The 22,723-nt window shown below is 34.1% G+C and overlaps 4 protein-coding genes across 5 annotated transcripts in view; 3 read left to right on the forward strand and 1 right to left on the reverse strand.

Moving 5' to 3' along the window:
* Positions 1 to 431, reverse strand: part of LOC108979225 (stigma-specific STIG1-like protein 1) — an 840-nt gene extending 409 nt beyond the window's left edge. Inside the window, exon 1 of the mRNA XM_018949854.2 lies at positions 1 to 431. This exon is cut by the window's left edge and continues 409 nt beyond it. Within this exon, the coding sequence (XP_018805399.1) occupies positions 1 to 318 (318 nt within the window). The 5' untranslated portion in view covers positions 319 to 431.
* Positions 432 to 8,397: 7,966 nt separating this feature from the next.
* Positions 8,398 to 9,761, forward strand: LOC109022100 (cytochrome b561 and DOMON domain-containing protein At5g47530-like). 2 transcript variants are annotated; one of them, XM_035688348.1, is made up of 3 exons: positions 8,398 to 8,867; positions 8,991 to 9,245; positions 9,342 to 9,761. In XM_035688348.1, exons 1-3 carry the CDS (start codon positions 8,610 to 8,612, stop codon positions 9,621 to 9,623), a joined length of 795 nt encoding a protein of 264 aa, XP_035544241.1. In that variant the 5' UTR covers positions 8,398 to 8,609; the 3' UTR covers positions 9,624 to 9,761. The 2 variants fall into 2 exon arrangements, with proteins under 2 accessions (XP_035544241.1, XP_035544242.1); XM_035688349.1 differs by having other exon boundaries at positions 9,016 to 9,245.
* Positions 9,762 to 11,683: 1,922 nt separating this feature from the next.
* Positions 11,684 to 15,095, forward strand: LOC109019548 (pyridoxal phosphate homeostasis protein-like). Its single transcript, XM_019001848.2, has 7 exons — positions 11,684 to 12,022; positions 12,256 to 12,322; positions 12,697 to 12,743; positions 12,984 to 13,071; positions 14,040 to 14,173; positions 14,257 to 14,355; positions 14,749 to 15,095. The coding sequence occupies exons 1-7, from the start codon at positions 11,690 to 11,692 to the stop codon at positions 14,830 to 14,832; spliced, it is 852 nt and encodes a 283-aa protein (XP_018857393.2). The 5' UTR covers positions 11,684 to 11,689; the 3' UTR covers positions 14,833 to 15,095.
* Positions 15,096 to 16,114: 1,019 nt separating this feature from the next.
* On the forward strand, positions 16,115 to 19,183 carry LOC109003478 (pentatricopeptide repeat-containing protein At4g04370). The gene has a single exon (XM_035688350.1). The coding sequence runs from the start codon at positions 16,349 to 16,351 to the stop codon at positions 18,602 to 18,604; it is 2,256 nt and encodes a 751-aa protein (XP_035544243.1). The 5' UTR covers positions 16,115 to 16,348; the 3' UTR covers positions 18,605 to 19,183.
* Positions 19,184 to 22,723: the final 3,540 nt, after the last annotated feature.

The following is a 22,723-nucleotide window of genomic DNA, read 5'->3' on the forward strand; positions in this document are numbered from 1 at the left end:
GTCTGTCATCACATTAACGCATTTCTTCTTGCAGCAATCCGGCCCCGTGCTGCCCTTGACATGACAAACCCTAGGGTACTTGTCGCATGTCATAGGGACCCGGGGTTTGATCTGAGACAGAAAGCGGATGGACCCTCGAAGAGAAGTTGGTTCTTGGCCAGTTTCAGCCGGAGAAAGATCATCAGAAGTTTCATCATTATAAGTAGTTTCATTGTCTTCCTCAAGGGACAATTCATCGCGAGATTGTATGGCTGAAAGAGAAATAGCGGCCAATGCCATAAGAATGGCCAGCACTAAGCATGTCTTTAGAGACTTCATGTTTCGTGGGTATGTGTACGTGCTTGCTAAGAAAGGAATAGAGAATTTCAATCTGAATGAACTAATTAATGTGAATGAAGAAAAGAAGAAGAAGAGAAATTAATAAATATGCTTTGGATGGGAAATAATGGAGGGAGCGAAAGAGGTATTTATAGAGAAGATTGAAGCTGGCCGAAAAAGGCGACGTGTTGGGTTGGAAAAAGTGTAAAATATTCTATTTTCTATTACCGTTTACTGATAGTGGGGTGGTCTAATTCAACGGCCACATGCATGAGATTCAAGTAAACGAACGTTAGGCTTCTGAAGAAATATTAAACTAAAAATTAGGTGATAGTGGAGAAGAAGCAGAAATCAGATATGAGGTACAGGCGGTTAGGTACGTACTTGATCAGGATCCTGTGAATGTCCTTAATTTACGAGCATTAATTCAACGAGCTGGCCGGCGTGGCCGCCGGAGCATTGGATTGATTTTCTTCGGTTTCCATAGTGCTAGCAATGGTACTAATAATAAGCTAGCTAGCCACACGTCATTAGATCTGCATGGCTAGCTTGAAAATTAGAGCTCCATCGATCGGGGTTCAATATTATCTGAAAAATTCTATTCATTATTAATTTTTTATTATATTTTTATCATCTTATAATATATAATATTAGATAATAAATTTATAAATAAAATAAAATAAATAATTTTTAATTATCTAATACTAGATCATAAAATAATAAAAAAAATATGAGAATTGAAATGATGAGTACAATTACTCATGAAAAACATTCCACATCCTATAAAAAAATCCTACACCCTATAAAAAAAACTATAAATATGAATGTGTAAAAGTAAATAGTAGCTGATGCATAGCATTTCTCATATATATATATATATATGTGTGTGTATGTGTGTGATTTGGTATATTACATATGAAAAATTTTATTTGCAATTCTCATTTGGTGACTGTATATTTAGGTCATTTATTAAATGAGAAAAAATATTATTTTAATAGAGATATTTTTGTAATTTTAAAAATAAAATTACTTAAATTTATATTATAGTCTCTAAATAAGAATTGTACGTAATATTGCTCATTACATACATGTACTGTAACCATGCATGGATCTGTTACAAACTGGGTTCAATCCATCATTACTAGAAAGTAAAACACTGATTTTTAGGCTTGTTTGGGGAGTGGGATAAGATTAAAATTTTATGAACAATAGCAAGATAGTTTTTGAATAATAGTGAGATATTTTAATTTTGAGTTGAGCTTTTTTTAGATTTTGAGAAATGAGAGATAAAAAATATAATAAAAAATATTATAAAATTAAAATATTGTAATAATATAGTTTTATAATAGAGCAATATTACGTATAGTTCTTATTTAAGAATTATATGTGCAAGTCTAGTTAATTTTATCTTTAAATTTTTTTAAAATTATAATAATATACTTATCAAAATGATGTTTTTTTTATTTAATAAAAAGTTTGTACATACAGTTCTTATTTAAAAATTATAAATAAAATTTTTTAAATTGGAATGATTAATTTAAAAAAATTATAACGATTAATTTGAAAATTTTATATTTAAAAATAAGAAGAAATGAAATAAAATCACATTAAAATTGTACGGATCATGATTCGGTTAAAAAAAGTAAGAAGCCCCGGACCGGAGTAGTCCCATCCATGATTTATTTTCCACGGTATGCCAAAGTCGTACGTGCGACCTGATTGGCAACGCACGCCAGTCTTGCCTGATCAGTTGAGTTTTTCATTTTTCTTGTTCAAAGCCACGAGAGAAAAAGCAAGTTTCCTGCCCCCCTTGTTTCTGCAGACAAAAAAAAAACCCGTTTCACTTTCACATGCAAGCACTTCGCTAGCTAATTAAGAGTCTTTTTAATTAATATATTATAAATATATCATAATATATATTATTTTAATTAATGTAGGTACGATTGACTATTTACTATTACAATTCATGATAAGATCAAAAGCATCAAGCTGGCCGATGTCAAGATCTTGTACGAATTTGATTTCTTCTAAAACGTCTGTTCACTATATATAAAAAAAAAAAACTGTTTATTTATAATTAATTATCTTTTTTAAAAATAAATTATTTTTATTAAAATGAATCTATTTTCATTATAAATAATTATTCTTATTATAAATAATTTATTATAAATACCTATTTTTGTTGAGATGTGTCGTGTGTATCATGTCTCAATAAGTCATATCCCACCAACCTGCAAGCTGGAAAAAGACACGAGAGAAGCAAATCATCATTGCTACGTAATTACTTCCCATGATTGACGGACTACCTTTAATATATTACATATAATAAGAATATACATTTTCACATATACGCAGGCTGAGGCACGTTGTGTGTGAGTACATTAATATGCTTCCATGAAGGTACTTACATTTTGCATGTAGGAATGTGACTGTGGGGCTAATGGTTGCATTACGCATAGGATATATGTTAATAATATAATATAAATAATAAAATCTATTTTTTGATTAAATTAAAATTTTAGAGTAAATTGTAATTTTACATAATATCAGGAAATATAGACTTGGCTTGGTCTAATTTTAATAGAATTGAAATATAAATAAATGAGAGATCGATAATGCTGGTAGTAATACGCCTATATATATAACTTTTTTATAATTGTTTTACAATTTATCTTACAATCAATTGATATAAACATTTCACTTCATTAAAAATAAGCATTACAAGAAAAATGAACTTTTGTGATTAATTTATTGTAATTAAAAGACTATTCACAATTATTTTTAGTTGTAAATAATCATTTCGCTGGAATTAACTGATCGCAAATAAATAATTTTCTTATAGCGAAGTTTTAACGGTTCCAAATTACCATTAATTTAATATAGAATTATAAAAGACGAGTTGTAAATTAATCATTCTCCGTACGGGCAGAAGGGATACATGTTCTTATATTAATTGCAAATTAATTATTATGTAGCCAACATGAGAACTATATATAGATAAAGGTCAAAATTAGTTTAAGATTAAGTACGTTCCGAGCAATATTATTATTATTCCATCCACATAATAATCAGAAAAACCGGTACAGAAGCACTTAATTCCATGGAGTATATATATATTTTGACCTTAATTTTCTTTAATATTTAAAAAATAATACGATTCTCAGCATTGACTATATATATGATCTTAATTTAACCAAATATTCTCACTTTAATTCCCAACAAATCTTCTTTAAATATTTAAAATTGTAGTTGTTACGGCGCCTAAATTAACTTGTCAATATGTAACGAAGTTGGGCTAGATTATAAACGGATCATGTTCCCCTATATTAATTGCATTTATATATATTTTTCACAATTTAATTAACTGATCAGATAGATATAGATTTTAGACCTAATTTTAATATTTATTATTATTCGTATACAGTTTTAATATTAAATATTATGAGATTTACATATTATGTACGACGTTCATTTATGTTTTAATTATAAAAAAAAATATTTAAGACAGATAATTATATAGAATGTTAATTTAGCGTTAAATTAATTTTAACAGAAGCAAATGGAAATTTGTACACAGCTATATAGACAATAAAACACACGTCGAATCCATGTAATTGTTAAGCCACATGCAGCCATGCAGGGCGGTCAATATATAGACAAAAGATTTCGGAAGCAGCTGTGGCGGCTTTATTTTTTAAAATACTACAGTATTGCTTTGACCATAAAGTTTGGTGACCCCGCCCTATCAGAGCTGTTACCAGAAGAATTATATATAACGTGAATAGAATTGCTATATATATAAAAAGAGGTTATATAAAATAAATTTATAAATTGATGTGATTTTATAAAATTTATAAAATTTATTTTATAATAAAAATAATTTTATAATCTAACGTATCACATCAAATCATATCAATTTATAAATTTATTTTTCTATGATTTAAGTATTTTTTCTTTTTGAAAATATATTTTTGTAAAGCTTTGCTTGTACGTGAGGGTTACCGCATCGCCTTGAACATGTAAAAGAAAGTAAACTATTTTTTTTTTTTTAAAAAAAACTATGTTTTTTAAAGAGTTTTGGCAAACACTTTATGTGATATTCTATATTAAGTAATAAAGATAAGTGGTATATAAGATCCCGTATTCATGTTTGAGAATAAAAAATTTTTATTTTTTATAATGATTTCGATGAAATTCTAATTAATTGTATTGTTGACAAGTACATTTAAAATATAGGTAATTCTTAAATATGTGACTTGGACCTCCCTTGAAGCGTCACTAATGGTGTTAATTTCTCGCTCATTTCCACATCATATTGGGCATGCAGCATATATACATATTAATGAACAACAGCCTAGTTAACATGAATCTAAGATATACTAAAATAAAGTAAAAATTAGTAGTCGAGCATTTAACTTATAAAACTTGCATATATAGCCAACTGTTTGGAGTCCCGGCCACCCATGCATATATGATCACTTCTGATGATCTCCTCTATCTAGCATCCTAATTTATTTCATCTCTGATCTCCAACTTGCAACTGAAATTAATTATTTTCTTTAAGAGCAAATACATGATGTATCAGATCATAGTAATAACAATTAAAAAGACCAAATAAATCTTTACTGTTTCACACCTGATAATATATTTCAAATCGTTTAAATTAATATAAAACGAAATATCACCCCTTATTACATACATATTTTCTTTTAGAACACATGACTTATTAAAGTGCTTATGAGTTATAATTTGATTTGAAATATAAATTTTAATATTTAAATATTACTAATCAAATTTTATAATTTAAGTAATGTAAGTTGTGTACTTTACACTTCAACTTGAAAATATAATAATTCTATAAAATTTATTTCATATATTAATTTCTCTCATACCTTCATCCTTCATAAATTTAAGGGATTTTTTTGTACGGAGGCTACGTTTACATGCATGACGAAGGCAAAGCCTATAGCCCACGTGGATAACTAATGGTAAGGCTTTTGATGAACGAGTAATATTACGTATAATCGTGGAGGACGTAAGTGCTGTATAATTATTTTAAAAAATAGTTGGGTCTATTATTAAAAAATTAATTTATTTTTATGTAAGTCTCATATTTTTTTTTTTTTAAATGATTACACGGTATTTATATATTCACAATTATAAATATCATTTCTCTTTAAAATTGATCATAGCTAGAATTCGAATTAGTTACAAAAGCACTCAAAAGTTAACAGTTTTGCAATAACAACATGCGGATTTGCATTGCACGTCTCTTTTTGACGAGAGTTTTTGACTTGGAGGCGAGGGATCTGCTGCTCTGCCAGCTGGGAGTCCAAGTCATCCGGCGGGGAGGTTCGGCAATTTTGCAGTGAAAATCAAAGCAACTCGATCTAGTCCACGAATTTTGCTGACTCATAAAAATTAAAATAGTGGGCCGATCACAATATCTGAGAGGGACTGTCGGCTGTTAATATTGATACCCCGAGCCCATCCTCTACTTATTCGCAAGTTGTTTCGGCTTCGGCTCGCTTATAATATCATGGGCTAGGAATATCCAAGTTAGGCCCATTAACACATGAAGCTATAGAGTTAAGGATAGGTTTGGGGGATGAAATAAGAATTTTATGTTTTGTTTTGAAATTTAAAATATTATGTTTTAATATTATTATTGTTTTGGGATTTGAAAAAGGTGTATTGGGATTTAAAAAAGTTGAATTGTTTATTATATTTTGTATAGAGATTTAAAAAATGTGTAATGATGAGATGAGATGAGATGAAAATTTTATATTTTATTTTGGTTACCAAACCTGCCCTTAATGCATGTGGAGATCTCGTTTTTTTTTTATTTCCCCCACCGTAATAGAGTGTGCAACGGGATCGGATTTTTTTCCAATCCATTTTGGAAACTAGAAATTCAGGTGAATTTGGTCAGTTATTTACACGAATTGGACCCGAGAGGATAAGATGAACCCGGATCCAATATGAAACTAGTTACGGAGCTGGTTATGTAACTGGCCGTTATCCGTAACCGGGTCATATTTTAAGAAAACACTAAAAATAATTTAATTTTTTCAAGTTTTAAAATAAAATTATATATAAAAATTATATTATAATAATATTTTAATTTTATAATATTATATTCAGCTATTTATCCCTTCTCTCTCAAAACTCCATTAAAATATTTTTTAAGATAATGAAGTGTTCCAACAAGTAAGGTTGAGCACGGACAATATCGGAGTCAGAGTGCCCTATCTCCAACTCCAACTCCGACTTTGTCAGAGGTCGAATCTGACTCCGATCTGCATAGCCTTCAACTCCGACTTGTCAGAGCAGAGTCGGATTTATTATTGGGTTTTTTTCTTAGCCCATTTGAAATTTCAATTTGACAATCTTGGACTCTCACTAATTTGATTTGGGCTTCCAGATTTCAATTTTTTTAAAAAAATAAATCATTGTACAAATTAATGTTATTATACATTGTATTATATGTTATTGTTTATATATTAGTATTACATGTTATTATACATTATTAGTATCCGTTATTGTACTTTAGTTATTATATATTAATATTACATATTATTATAAATTTATATATTTGTGTTTATACATAATACATTAATATTAAATATTATTATACATTAGTTATAGATTTTAAAATTTTTCCTCAGCCTTACCAACAAGCTGGAGGTTTGTAGGATCCACATGGGTGACGGGCAATTCAGTCTTCATGCTTTCGTGCCATGCTTATTCTCAAATTCTATTACTTAGTAATTTACTAAATTTAAGCTGTTCATTGTTCATTCTTCTTTAAGATAGTTTTATAATTTACTGTTTTCAAAGTTTCGTCTTTTCAACTAATAACAACGACTTAGAGACCGAGAACAAAAATTACCTAACAAATATATATATATATATATATAAATATATATCATGTTGCAAGCTATAGTAAATGTAAATAGTGTATCTTACCTTTTTTTTCCTCTCGTATTTGTATGTTAAGTCTAAGTTTTCAAATCTTAATATCTTATGCAGTTCGAAAAAAATAAAAATATCATATGGAATATAAAATGTTTTTTTATTTGTCATCATTCTAATTATTATTATTATTTTTATCTTCTAATGTGATAGAATAAAATAAAAATTAATTTTATAAAAATTAATAAAATATTATTAAAAATGAAAAATATTTTTTTTATGGAAAAAAACAAGAGGTTAAGCTGGAAAAAATGATCAAGTGCATGAAATTGGGTACACAAAGGCAAAGCCGGAACATGGTTTTAATTTTTTTTTTTAAAAAGCAAAAAATGGTAATAAATCCGGATATCCGGTTACAACCCAATACCCGGGTTTATATCTAGTTATCACTCAGATTTTTTTCGAGCTTATCCATGCATATAACTGTCCGATTTTTAAAATCCAGATCCGGTTCAACACCCCTCGACCATATTAGTATCATGATGAATATTTCATTTACTTGCACAGTTTAATGTCAAAATGCACCAACACGAGCTATATAGTGATGACTTCATGCATAATTGCATGTCCCACAAACACTCGCCAATTGCTGAATTTCATTTAATAAGAATTCATTTGATTGCATGTAAAGAAAGTTAACCTTTCTGTATCCACAAATACAATGTAAATGTAAAAAAGACGACCAGTTCAACCCGAAATGAATTTTGGCTACTTGGGAATGCTAGTAATTCACATTTTTCCTGTTTCAAGCAAAGGAAAGTGCATAGAAGCTTTAGCTCTAGAATATGGGCTAGGCTTGCAGAGCCTTTGCCAAAACTGGGTCCGGCAGAGCTGGTGGCTCATCTGATTGCCTCTAAATTCTGGGGCCTCTAGCTAGCAAGATTTCGTTCTCTACAAGGTCCTAACACTTGCTTTTAAAAGGCCAAAAAAGATTATTCCAAGTATCAGAATATGATCAGATTGTTTTATTGCTATTCAAGCAATTCAGAGTAGGTTACCTATTTCAATAAGAAAAGCACATATTCCTCACAACCAAGTACTACTTAACAAAAGTGTTAGGCCATGAAATCAATGTCCAACAAAGTACTCTTTGTTGGATCCTGAATAACTGGGTAGTTTCATACAACATTGCTAATTTCTGTGCAACTAGAAAGAAAGCAATGGAAATGGTTGAATTCATTTAAAACATTGATTGATGTTATAAATTGTTAGCTGGTGTGTTATATATATATATCCAAAATTGATGTTCAGATTTTAGATTTTTATTACTGAAAATTGTTAATCCATCTGAAACACATTCTTGAGAGAGATCGAGCATGAATTCCCATTGCATTTATATGATTCTCAGTATGGTGTTCCCCCTCCAATATTCCATCACTGCCCAAGCCTCTTCATGCAATGGGGGGCTCTCAGATCTCATACAAACAGAAAGAGGAATTGACTCCATTGTTGCAGATGTAATGCTTCAGATGCATGCCAGTACTTCTCTACAAAGTTCTAATGGTACTGGAGTGACTATAAACCTGAGATCATGGAAGCCTCATCACTTCAGGCATCATCACCACCTCAAAAATGTAAGATCAGTGCTAACTTCTTTCCTAAAATCCCATTTGCCCTATTGATCAAATTCAGTAGTCTTTATCCAATGTGAGACAATATATGCAGTAGATTTATTTTCTTCAGCTAATTTTTGACAGGTTCATGGCGTTTTAATCATTATAGGTTGGGGAACAATGCTCCCCATTGGGGTAATGATTGCAAGGTACTTTAAGAACTTTCCCATGAGATGGAAGGAATGGTACTCGTTTCACATAATGTTTCAGGGAATTGGATATACTCTGGGCACAATCGGATGGGGGATTGGGATATGCCTTGAAAATACTTTCAGGCTACACATCTCTAAAGCACAAAGAGTTCTGAGTATCATTGTATTTATCTGCACAACCATACAAGTGAGTCCAAATCTCTCCTCCTGAACAGTGCCTCAAGAATTAGTAGTTTTTTTTTTTTTTTTTTCCCAGAGTTAACATTGTAGCACTGCCATTCAGATGCTTGCCATTTTCTGGCAACCAAAGAAAGAAGCTGAACATCGCAGGTGCTGGGAGATATACCACCATTTTCTTGGGTATGCAGTGATTGTACTAATTATAACAAACATATTTCTGGGGGTCAATGATGAAGGTCAAGCTGAAAAATGGAGATGGGCTTACGGGGTAATACTTGGAGTTTTAGGTTTAATTGCTCTAGCTTTGGAAACTTATAGATGGATCAAGTCCAATCAACTTCGGCAGTTAATAGAATTGAACAGCAATATGTACACCTTTCCCTGAGTTCTAGGCTCTCTGAACAGCAATATGAGATCTTGACTCACAATATTGAAATTCATAGTGAGCTTTGAATTTAAATAGATCAAACTTGAACAAACACTATTTTCATAGATTCATCTCATAAACATATTGTTTGTCAGATTGCAGTGTAATCAACTATGGTGTAATGAGTTTGATCTTCTTCAATTCTCTGTCTAAATTAAAGGATAGAGAGATGCTACATAAATAAAGAGATTACACAAAAATAAATTTACAAATTAACATGATTTCATATATTACGTTAGATCTACTTTACAATCTAACGTATCATATCAAACCACGTCAGTTTGTAAATTTATTTTTGTAGAATCTTTTTGTAGTTAAAATATTTCTCATTTATAAAAACTGTGATATTTAATGCTCTCTGTGAGAATTTCAAACAATGCACACTATATATGTATATTAATATCGTCTTTTTTCTTACGTATAAAATTACGAAAAATAAAAACATTTTATGGTTGAGTTATTTTTTCGTGAGAATACTTCGGTACGCAACTTTGAATGAGCCGAAGGACATCTAAGCATTGATCAAATTGGGCCAAGGTCTGGACTGGGATTCCATTACAAATTTACAAGCATATTCAACATCAGCTCGGCTTGGGTACGGGCTGACGGGCTGTCACGATATTATCTGCGTTAAATATTATAGAATTTAAATATTATGAATAATGTTAAATATATAAATTTAAAATATGAAATTAAGTCTTCCGAATAAAATTAAACTGATCGTTAAAAAGTTGATTATTTTATATGAATTCTAGATCTATATAACATCCTAAACTTTTATAAATCATTTTCTAAATATTACATAAGTTATAGAGATATTATCATGATTTAAAACACTTTCAAAATTAAATAATGAATAATATATAATTAAGAGAGAACTAACGGGGTATAAGAGAGAATTTAGGTTTAAAGAATCTTAAAACTTTGTAAATAATAGTGAAATAATTTGAATGAAGATGTTTTATTAGATTTTAAAAATGAAAAAAAAGTTGAATAAAAATATATTTTAAAATAAGTATTGTATTGGAATTTTTGAAAATGAACAGATAAAGTTAATATTATTTTTTAATATTGTATTGTATTATAATTTCTTAATATTATTTTTGTTTTAAAATTTTATAAATTGTATTATTTTTTGTACTTGAGTAATGATTATATATTGATTAGATGAAAAAAATTAAAAAATTAAAAATTAAAAAGTGTTTGTATTTAAATGATATTTATGAATGAAGTTATAAAAAATTTTGTGGAAATTTTCATGTTTGCCAAATATGCATAGTGAGTATGTTTGGTAACACCACCAACTCTTTCCAAATATTCTTAATGTTTTATTTTTAAACATCACTTAAATATAATACTTTTAAATTTTAAATTTGTTCATTTAATTATTATCTAATTATTACAATATTTACAAACTCTCGAACAAAACACAAGAAAAATATAATTTTTTTAATTTCAAAACAAAAATTATATTAAAAAATTATATTCAAATAATTTTTAATTTTATAATATTTTTATTCAAATTTTTATCTCTATTTTTTTAAAACTCAATATAACTTTCCATGGACCTTGCTTCTCACTCAATAAAACCTTATGAGGACCTTGCTTCTCTTATGATTTTGACTTTAGAAAAGTGATTGATATTGAAGATAATCTAATCATCTTAATTCAAATTACTTTATTAATATTCACATTTAAAAAATAATATTTATAATTATAGAGTATAGTTTTCACATATTCTATTTATAAAATAATAGTAAATCGAAAATCTACATTAAAAATTTATTTTTTTAATAATCACCGTCACTTTTTTTTCAAACAAACTACATTGCACAAAAACTTTACTTACCATTAGTCATTGGCATTTATAATGGTATGAGTCGTTATACAGAAGTTCTATATTTTGTATATTATTTAAAAAATATATTTTTTTATTTTTTTATTTTATATTTTATAAAATATGAAAATAAAAAAATTAAATTACATATGGTGTGGCGTGGGAGTTTATGTTTAAAATGTTTCTAATGATATATATTCTGAACATCCGGACCGGCCTAAAGGCCCTAAACAGTCTTGGTGAACAATCTGGAGCGAAGACAGGGGCAGCCGTACTTCTGCAGTGCGACTCTGACATGGCCACCTCCGCAGCCGCCACGGAAGGCGTCGCAGCAGCTTTACGGTCCGTGCTTCGACGTGCCCATCTATCCGCTGAGCGCTCCGGTCGTGGGTGCGACCGTGTCCGAGTGGTGGCTGTGAGCAAGACCAAATCGGTCTCTCTTATCCGCCAAGTCTACGATGCCGGGCATCGGTGCTTCGGGGAAAATTACGTTCAAGAGCTCATCGAGAAAGCTCCTCAGGTTCGTTTCCTTTCTTTCTTTCTCTTCTCTGCGGGATTATTACTTTTCTTTTTTATTATATGCAATTGGCCCGCAACCAAACAGAGCATGAGTATCAAGTATATATGTCTGAACGAATTATTCTTTTGGTTTATTTAAAGGTCCCAAATTATGAAAATTGTAAAATTTTATTTTTTCTTTGGGTCCTTTTATAATAAGAGTTATTAACTCAGGTATTTTTTTGTCATTTGTAGCTTCCAGACGATATCGAGTGGCATTTCATTGGGAATTTGCAAAGCAACAAGGCCAAGCCTCTTCTGGGTACGTTACTAAGAATAGACCATGTTGTTTTGGGTGAGAAGGAAGCGAACCCTCTTTTCCTACCATGTTGTTTTAATTTTGCATTTTACTATTCTCTCTGTTATGACGCACTGGGCAACTGAGTCATTTTCTTTTTCCCAATTTAAAGATTTATATTCTTCAATGTGACTTAGCCTAGTTTGGGCACTTAGAAGATATCTCACTATTTATTATTTTATCATTATTTTTTACATACTTTTTACTATTATTCACTATAATTTAATATTATATCGTTACTTTTTTATTACTATTCACACAGAATATCTAACTATCCAAATGCAACGTTTCTGCAACGATGTGTTATTGTTCATTAATTATCTTCGAATACTGTGCAGCTGGTGTACCAAGCCTTGCAATGGTCGAGAGTGTAGATGACGTGAAGGTAAATGTAAATGCTACCGCCGATATATAACTAATATATTTTGTCCCGAAGAATTCGAGGCTTGGTATCAGGCGTCTCCACTAAAAATGGCTTGCGAAGCTGCTCGGCTTTTAAGCATGTGCAATACTAGCATTTTCAATAGGATGAAAACCAACAAAGTTGATCTAAAAGAAATCCTTTTGGCTCTACTTGATGTTGGTCTGTTTCTTTCTGATTTTCTACACTTCATTTGTTTTGCAGATTGCAAATCATCTTGATCGTGCTGTTGCAAGCATTGGGAGAAAGCCTTTGAAGGTCTTGGTCCAAGTAAATACTAGCGGAGAAACATGTAAGTTGGTTCACTGACTCCATGGCATTACTTAGATTTGATTCATTTTCTATTTGTTATCTGCAATCTATGATAAATCTACCTGTCCTTTTTACTGATTTGGCTTGTCTGACGTAAGTTCCAAAGTCCTGTGATCTTTTTGGCTGCTTGAACGGTATAACAACATGCTAGAACAACTTATCTGGCCATGTTGTAAAACATTGTATTTGTAAATCATAGTATCAATCAGCATTTGGGTAAATTGGTTATTTTAGGTTTGTGATTCGTTTTTCATGTGTGTCCCTTTTGTCCACCTTGTGGTGGTCATTTACATTCTTCACTCACTCCCATCTAAGTTTTTACTTGCTGTTTTGACTATAGATGCGTCTCATTTGTTTTTTAGCATTTGCCCCTTGTTCGTAGAGGTTATATAAAAATTCAGTTTGTGAGACTTCTAGTTTATGTATTATTGTATTACGAAATCATGCAAAGTTCTGTATATGTGTTTTGAATGGATTGTATTGCACTTACCCAAATAGTCGGCTCCATGGGTTTGCTGCGGTGATTTGGGTGGTTGGTGGCCCTTTTGAGAGTTGCGGGTCCTCGACACCGCATGAATGACAGCTCACGCACAGAATGTATAACACATGTAACTTCTTTCTTCCCATTAAATTGGCAACCATCATATGGATGTGGCAGACCTGAAGAATTGTACCAACTGATAATCTTAGTCACCCTTACCTAGTTTTGGTTCAAGATATGCTTGAGGGGCGTGTTGGTTTACCATCTGCACTACATTCTGAGCAACTCTGGGACTCTATGTTGAGAAACTAGGTTGAAGAATCAATCTTGAATTTACAGGCGCAGGAGATTCATTCAGTTTCTCAGCTAGATAATTTCGTCCCTAACAAGTGGTAGTTATTATCCTAGGCATTTATAGAATAATCTTATTGATTCGTGTGCCATTTTCATCTGTGATTTTCTTGCAGCAAAATTTGGTGTTGAGCCCTCTGGGTGTGTGGAACTTGTAAAGCATGTTAGTCTGAGCTGCCCAAACCTTGAGTTCTGTGGGCTAATGACAATTGGTATGCTCGATTATTCATCGACCCCAGAAAACTTTAAGGTGACACTCCCTGCAAGCATACATGGAATCAAGTCTTTTTTCCTTGTGCTCCTTTAATTTTTTGAACTTATCTGTTTCTTCAGACATTATCAAACTGCAGAACTGAGGTTTGCAAAGCACTTGACATTCCTGAAGAGCAATGCGAGCTTTCAATGGGAATGTCTGCGGACTTTGAGCAAGCTGTAAAGACTTTGCTGCTCTTTTTCATACATTTTTTTCGCTATAATGATAGATTTCTGATTCTTTGTTTTTTGTGTTCTGATATCCTATATTTTAGGGATAAGAGTTTAAAATACCATGGAATTATGCTATTCTTCACAGAATAGGACTAAGAAAACATAAACTTGAACTCAAACACTACTGCTACCGTGTTAGCCTGTTGCATCATTTATCATTTTTCTGAAAGAAATGGTGTTAAAACTCTATAAAGAGTACAAGTGAGAATTTTAACTCAGGTTGCACCATTACTTGGAGTTGCCTCTTATGTTTATCATCATTTGCGCAGACTGTACTATCAGAGGAAAAGATTTAGTTGAGAGATTTTGCTTATAATTAGAAACTTGATGGTTTTGCAGATTGAAATGGGCAGTACAAATGTGAGAGTCGGATCCACAATATTTGGAGCAAGGGAATACCCAAACAAGCAGGTTCAAACTTGAAGAATTACGGGAACCATGGGTCTTAAACCCCAGAATTTTAGACTTGTTATGTTAATGATCTTATGCTGCTGTTCTCTTTGTAACTTGAATATATAAATTCAACTGTAATAAACATTCCTTACGAGCGAGCATGGCTGCTAAAGAGCTGTTACATCTGCAGCGATCTTTGAAACAGAAACTGATAAATTTGCATGTGCTATTCAATGAACCTCTAGAAGACTAGCAAAGCCTAAAGGAGAATGTCACTTTGCTTAATTAGATGATGAAGAAACCTTCACTATGATTTTCTGGTTTTTTAAAACTCCCCCACGCATGTACTCCTGCTGTTTTCAATTTCCAAAGAAAAGGATTTTGTTGGTATTTTTTTTTTTTGGGAAAAATACATTCTCCATACTCTTACATATTACTTCTTAAACTATTAAAACTTATAGGCTGTATCATTCGACTATATAAAATCGTTTAAATTCATAATGTATTTTGTTTTTGTTTTTTTTTTAGTTTTTCTTTTCAAAAAGTTATGTGGCACTTTCATTTTATATGTTTTTTAAATTCTATCGTGATATATAAATGTCGCGTTGAGGACACACGTGTAAATTGTCATGTGATGCTTGTTTAGGACCAATTTCGAGATTTTTATGCTCAAAGACGATTTCAATTTCCTAGAGTTATTGACCAAACTCTCGTATATTACACTCTTGTACTTTTTTTTTCTTTTTTTTTTCAAATATTTTTTAAACATATTTAAACATTTTTTTTAAAAAATATTAATATATTAATTGTCGCTTTCTTAATTATTAATAATTAAAAAAAATTAAATATATAAACAGTAAAAAATAGAAGGTAAAATGATGAGTCATATTAGTATTATCCTTAAGAAAATTAATCAAAAAATTATATATGTTAGGGGAACATTTTATTTATCTATTACTCTCTCCCTCTTGAGTGCTAGAAAGTTGGAGACCAAACTTTAAGGAATCCAATTCCCTATGTGCAAATCTAGTTTATAATTGAGTAATCTTACTTATTATTTCAATTCTCATCATCCTCTCATTATCTCATAATGTGACATTAGATGATTAGAGATTATTTATTATATTTTATATATGAATTTATTATCTAATATCACATCATAGACGATGAAATGATGATAAAAAAAAAAAGATGATAATATATTTTTTCTTATAATTTGGCCAAACCTTGGAACACTTGAGACTAGACCGAACTCTAGTTGAACCCTCAGAATAAAATTATTTGCAATCGATTGCACATTAATCTGGCCGAAGACAGCAAGAGTCGGCAAGCTATTACAGAACGCGAACCTATCCGATAGGTGGAGGGAATGCTTGTTTTGGGTTAAGGAATTGGGCAAAGGTGCTTCGCTGCCCAATCCCGAGCTGAAACAAACTTGTACCATGTGATCCCGCTTCCACTTCAGAGTATAGGCGCCTTCCCGCTCCCCATGCTTTCAGTAGTGGCAAGAGAACTTTCTCTTACGCCATGCCTTCTAACATGAATTATGAGCAAACTAAAACCTTCTCTCTTCAACTCCTTAAAACCACCACCACCACCTCACCCTACGACCACCAAGTCATTCAACGCTGTCATCAACCGTCTCTCATCCCAAGGCTCCCACCGTGAAGTTCTTCTCACTTACTCCTCTATGCTCAGTACCAACACCCCTCCAGACGCTTTTACCTTCCCTAGTCTGCTCAAAGCCTTCACCTTTCTAGACCTATTGTCGCATGGCTTCTCGCTCCATCAACGTGTCATTGTTAATGGGTATTCTTCGGACGCTTATATTGCGTCTTCTTTGATTAATTTCTATGCTAAATTCGGATTCACAGGCACTGCTCACAAAGTTTTTGACGTGATGCCCGAAAGAAATGTTGTTCCTTGGACTGCGGTCATTGGATGTTATTCGCGCATGGGTGATGTTTGTACAGCGTTTTCGATGTATAATGAGATGCGGGGCCAAGGAATTCAGCCCACTTCGGTTACATTGTTAACCATGCTCTCTGGAGCTCCTGAGCTTACTCATTTGCAGTGTTTGCATAGTTGTGCAGTTTTGTACGGTTTTGAGTCTGATATAGCTTTGGCAAATTCTATATTAAACGTGTATGGTAAATGCGGAAGCGTTGAGGATGCTAAGGAGTTTTTTGAATTTATGGATAGCAGGGACATAGTTTCGTGGAATTCTTTGATTTCGGGCTATGCCCAGATAGGAAATATTAGAGAAGTTTTTCATAATTTAGACAGAATGCGAATTGAAGGTATGGAGCCTGACCAGTTGACATTTGGGTCTCTGCTGTCTGTGACTGCAACACAAAGCAATCTTAAATTGGGGAAGATGGTGCATGGTAAGATTTTGAGAGCTGGATTCTACTTGGATGCACATGTGGAAACATCACTTGTGGTCATGTATTTAAAATGTGGTAATAGCGACATTGCATTTAAGATATTTGAGCAGATCCCAAGTAGGGATGTAGTGTTGTGGACGGCAATGATCTCAGGGCTTGTGCAAAATGATTGTGCGGACGAGGCACTTAAAGTTTTCTGTCAGATGTTAAAATCAAGAGTGGAGCCATCTACTGCTACGATAGCTAGTGCTCTTGCAGCTTGTGCGCAATTGGGTTCTTTTGATCTGGGCACCTCAGTTCATGGTTTCATATTAAGGCAAGGAATGACATTAGACATCCCTGCTCAAAATTCTCTTGTAACTATGTATGCCAAGTGTGGTCATTTGGATCAAAGTTGTGCAGTTTTTGATAGAATGGCCAGAAGAGATTTGGTTTCTTGGAATGCAATAGTCGCTGGTTATGCACAAAATGGCCTTGTGTGCAAAGCCTTGATCCTCTTCGGTAGAATGAGGACAGCCCTCCAAAGACCTGATTCAGTTACGGTTGTCTCCCTTCTCCAAGGCTGTGCTTCAATTGGGGCCCTCCATCAGGGTAAGCGGATCCACAACTTTGTAATTAGAAGTTGCCTTACACCGTGTATCTTGGTCGACACAGCTTTGGTTGACATGTACTCTAAATGTGGTTACCTAGATACCGCCCAGAAGTGTTTTGACGGGATGTCACAGCAAGATCTTGTCACATGGAGCACAATAATTGCAGGATATGGTAGTCATGGCAAAGGGGAGACTGCTTTGAGGATGTATTCAGACTTTATACGCACAGGAATTGAACCAAACCATGTCATTTTCCTTTCAGTTCTCTCGGCCTGTAGTCATAATGGGCTTGTCCACCAGGGCTTGAGCATATTCCAGTCTATGACAGATGATTTTGGCATTGCACCAAACCTTGAACACCGTGCTTGCATTGTTGATCTCCTCAGTCGTGCTGGAAGGGTGGAGGAGGCATATAACTATTATAAGAGGTTGTTTCCAGAACCATCAGTGGACGTTTTAGGTATACTCCTTGATGCTTGTCGGGCCAATGGCAAGGATGAAATTTGTGAAATAATTGCCAGAGATGTTCTCATGTTGAGGCCTGTAAATGCTGGAAACTATGTGCAACTGGCACACAGCTATGCTTCGATGAATAGATGGGATGGGGTGGGTGAGGTGTGGACCCAAATGAGGTCTCTCGGCTTGAAGAAACTCCCTGGATGGAGTTTTATTGAACTATACGGGACCATTACAACCTTTTTTTCAGATCACAATTCACATCCCCAATCTGAAGACATAGTCTCAATACTGGGAACTCTAAGCTGGGAAATGAGAAAAATGGGCACAAACGATAAGACAGGTCAAACGCGTGATATATCCTGAAGCTGTTGGTAAGAGAAGCAAGCTTCTTCAAGAAAACCCTCTCAGCCAATGTGTGTGTTTGGTGCTGGGATGCCTGTTGTGTCACCGGATAAGGAACCTGGAATCTTATTTTTACTGAAAAATGCCAATGAAGTTGAAGGGCACAGGTAAATCAGGATTTGACTCGATCTTAAAGCTTATAGGTGTTGCCGTTGAGCTATGTGGGAATGTTACGAGTCCATTATAGATACACAGTTCTGCAAGAAGAAAGTCCAGCTAAGATTACTCGAGCATTTGATACCTGGAAAGCTATAATCATTTTATGGTAATACCCACGAGGGGATCAGGGCATGCCCATGACGTGCCTCCTTATTTATGCTGCTTAGCTGAAGACCTCCAATTCTGTTTAACAACTTTAGTTTTCTTCCCCCTATTTCATATGGTCCCTTGATTCAACGTTGAATTATTTGAACTAATAGTAATATCTCAACTTCACTTAAAGAAGACTCGAGGGTCTGTCTATTCCTCCCACTCACTAAACCAAGGTTTAAAAGTACTTGGATCGACTTGGGGTATTAGGTTTTCATGCGTGTGTTTCTATGCAAGGTGGTTGGTTCACTATAAAATAGCTTCTATTGTCAAAATTGATACTACGACTACCGCTTCATTGAAAGAAAGTTGAAACCTTGAACCAAGCAAGATCTTATATACGTACGGATTATTTAAAGAGGTCACAACCTCTTGACTTTATAGAAAAAATTTCACTTTGGGTAATGCTAGATACAATTTTAAGGTATGCAAGCCCCATGTCGGGCTCCATATACTCGCTTTTAGTACGTTGCTCAGTTTGAAAATTTGAGCATTCCACTGTGTTCATCTCATCGAGACAAGAAAAGCGATGAAAATCAGAGACCACAAAGACGATGCACGCGCCCCCACACGCCGCCTGAAGGTCGGAGAGTGAAGTCCACTCTTGACAAGCGTCACACGCGCCCATCATACCACGCCACTTCCTATAGTGAATTTTTCACTATGTACAAAGCATGAGACTTTGGTACTGTAAGGATGGGGAACGCCAATTTCTCGAAGATCGTGGGAGTTGGCGAAGTGTAAATAAAAACCAACGTTGGTTGTACCATGGTGTTGAAAGATGTTCGACACATTCTTGACCTTCGGCTCAACCTGATTTTGGGAACAACCCTTGATCGACAGGGCTATGACAACTACTTCAGCAATGGCACTTGGAAGCTGTCACAAGGTGACATGGTTGTCGTTCGATGACATATTTGCGGTACGTTGTACAAGACCCATGTGAAGATTGGTTCTGATAGCCTCAATGTAGCGGAAGACGAGGCATCACCGAATCTGTGGCACAAGAGACTAGGACACATGGGTGAGAAAGGGTTGGATACGCTTGTGAAGAAGGCACTCATCAAAGTTGCGAAAGGAACAGCGTTAAACCCTTGTGAGTACTGTTTGTTTGGCAAACAACGCAGAGTCTCGTTTAATTCCTCTACTAAGAGAATATCAGAGTTGTTGAGTCTGGTACACTCTGATGTATGTGGCCCATGGAAGAAGAGTCATTGGGAGGTAACCGATATTTCATGATATTCATTGATGATATTTCACGAAAGGTCTGGGTATATATTTTGAAATCAAAGGATCAGGTTTTCGAGTACTTCGAGAACTTCCACACCCTAATGGAAAGAGAGACGGGAAAGAAGTTGAAGTGCCTGCGAACGGACAATGGAGGAGAATATATTTTCAAAAGGTTTGCTGCATACTACGCTGATCGCGGTATTCGACATGAGAAGACGGTCTCATATACCCCTCAACATAATGGTGTAGCCGAAAGAATGAATCGGACCATCATTGAAAGAACAAGATGCATGCTCAGTATGGCCAAGTTACCAAAGCCATTATGGGGTGAAGCTATTCGTGCTGCCTGTTACCGGAGAAACAGATCACCTTCTGCATCTCTGGAATTTGAAGTTCCTGAGAAGGTTTGGTCTGGAATATATGTCTCTTACTCTCACCTGAGAGTGTTTGGGTGCAAAGCCTTTGCACACGTATCCAAAGAGTTGAGACAGAAGCTCAATGTCAAGTCAACTCCATATATCTTTGTTGGATATGGAGATGAAGAATTCGGATACAAGTTATGGGATCCAGTGACAAAGAGAATTGTCAGAAGTAGGGACATTGTGTTCCATGAAAACTAGAACATAGGAACTGAAGCTTTCTCAACATCAAGAGAGCTTAGTTCCTATACTCCAAATCCTGCACCATTACAGTTTGCCACATATAATGAGAATATGCAGGATCGAGATCTAGAAGCAGAAGAAGAAGCTCAGGGTGTCGAGCGGGGGGAGCAAGAGCCCTCTCCACTACCAGCTGGTATACCACCTCAAGGGTTAGATGGTGATGAACTTCCTTTGGTTGATGAAGCTCAACCAAGAAGATCGGCAAGAGGCCGCCTACTGATTCCATCGATGAGATATTCAGAATCAAACTATATTCTGCTTACTGATGAGGGGGAGCTAGAGAGCTTCCAAGAAGTTCAAACTCATGCTGATAGAAGCATATGGGTATAGGCAATGCAAGAAGAGATGAGTTCTTTGCAGAAAAATCAGACCTATGAGTTGGTGAAACTTCCTGAAGGAAAGAAAGCCCTAAAGAACAAATGGGTGTTCAAGCTGGAGAAAGATGGCCAAAGAAAGCTGATAAAGCACAATGCCAGATTGGTTGTCAAAGGATTCTAACAGAAGAAGGGAATTGACTTTGAAGAGATATTTTCTCCAGTAGTGAAAATGATGTCAATCCGAGTATGACAACAAAAATATGTTGAACGGGTTATCAGACGTTTCAACATGGGATATACTAAGCCAATCAATACTCCACTTGCGAACCATTTCAAGTTGAGCAAGAGCTCATGTCCTTCTTCAAAGAAAGAGATTGAAGAAATGGAAGCATTCTCATACTCTTCAGCAGTAGGAAATCTGATGTATGCAATGGTTTATATCAGACCAGATATTGCTTGTGCTGTAGGCATGGTGAGCAGATTCCTTTCAAATCCAGGAAATGATCATTGGGAAGCAGTCAAGTGGATTCTCAGGTACCTAAAAAGTACATCGAAGATGTGCTTATGTTTTGGGGGAGCTAAACCAGTTTTAGAAGGTTATACAGATTCAGATATGACAAGAGATTTAGATAGCAGGAAATCTACTTCGGAATTTCTCTTCACCTTTGCAAGATGAGCTGTCTCTTGACAGTCCAAATTGTAGAAGTGTGTTGCTTTATCTACAACAGAGGCAGAGTACATTGCCGCAGCAGAAGTTAGGAAAGAGATGTTGTGGATGAAGCATTTTCTTCAAGAACTATGAGTTAGTCAAGAAGACTACAAGGTACATTGTGATAGTCAAAGTGCTATAGACTTGAGCAAGAATTCAATGTACCACTTCCGTACCAAGCATATTGACATCCGCTATCATTAGATACACGAAGCGATGGAACAACAGTTGTTGAAACTTGTGAAGATCCATACGAAAGAGAATCCAGCAGACATACTGACGAAGGTGGTTACAAGTGAGAAGCTTGAGCTATACAGAGACATAGCTGGGGTGGATAGCATCTAAGTAAATGGGCATGGAGGGGGAGAATTGTTGAAATCCCTGCCCAAGCAAGCAGTCATTGTTGACTGCTTGTTGCTCAACCTCAGTGCCCAGCGCTTAACAACCTATTGAATGCAATAATTTAATGCATTTATACGTTGAGGTGCCTATAAATTGAAACTTCATGCGAAAACTTCAGATACACCCAAGAAGAAAAGAAAATAGAGAGTGCCGGGAGAGCTCTGAGAGAAAAGAAGAGAGTTAAGTTAAGTAGAGTGTGATCCTCCTCCTCTGTAATATTTTCTTGTGTTCCATTATTTATTAGTGAAGCTCTTTTCTGTGGATGTAGGCAGTTGTTGAGCCACGTTAAATTCTTGGTGTCATTGAGTGCATGAGCGTACTCTTTTTATTTCCGCTTTTATTCCTTCTGCTGTGTTGATTTCCTCAACATCCCTCTCTTCCCACATTTCAATGTTGCATGTAAAATTAGTCCTCTTGTTAATACTTTGAGAAATCTGGACTTTAGAGGGAA

The sequence above is a fragment of the Juglans regia genome, chromosome 3 (assembly GCF_001411555.2).
Source record: "Juglans regia cultivar Chandler chromosome 3, Walnut 2.0, whole genome shotgun sequence".
NCBI lineage: Eukaryota > Viridiplantae > Streptophyta > Magnoliopsida > Fagales > Juglandaceae > Juglans > Juglans regia.

What these genes read in the sequence shown, in the direction of transcription:
- LOC109022100 (XM_035688348.1), top strand. Translation starts at nt 8,610, where the DNA reads ATGAATTCCCATTGCATTTATATGATTCTCAGTATGGTGTTCCCCCTC. An exon ending in ATCATCACCACCTCAAAAAT is followed by an intron (nt 8,868 to 8,990) that starts GTAAGATCAGTG and finishes AATTTTTGACAG; the next exon opens with GTTCATGGCGTTTTAATCAT. An exon ending in TTATCTGCACAACCATACAA is followed by an intron (nt 9,246 to 9,341) that starts GTGAGTCCAAAT and finishes ACTGCCATTCAG; the next exon opens with ATGCTTGCCATTTTCTGGCA.
- LOC109019548 (XM_019001848.2), top strand. Translation starts at nt 11,690, where the DNA reads ATGATATATATTCTGAACATCCGGACCGGCCTAAAGGCCCTAAACAGT. An exon ending in TCATCGAGAAAGCTCCTCAG is followed by an intron (nt 12,023 to 12,255) that starts GTTCGTTTCCTT and finishes TGTCATTTGTAG; the next exon opens with CTTCCAGACGATATCGAGTG. An exon ending in CTGCGGACTTTGAGCAAGCT is followed by an intron (nt 14,356 to 14,748) that starts GTAAAGACTTTG and finishes ATGGTTTTGCAG; the next exon opens with ATTGAAATGGGCAGTACAAA.
- LOC109003478 (XM_035688350.1), top strand. Translation starts at nt 16,349, where the DNA reads ATGAGCAAACTAAAACCTTCTCTCTTCAACTCCTTAAAACCACCACCA.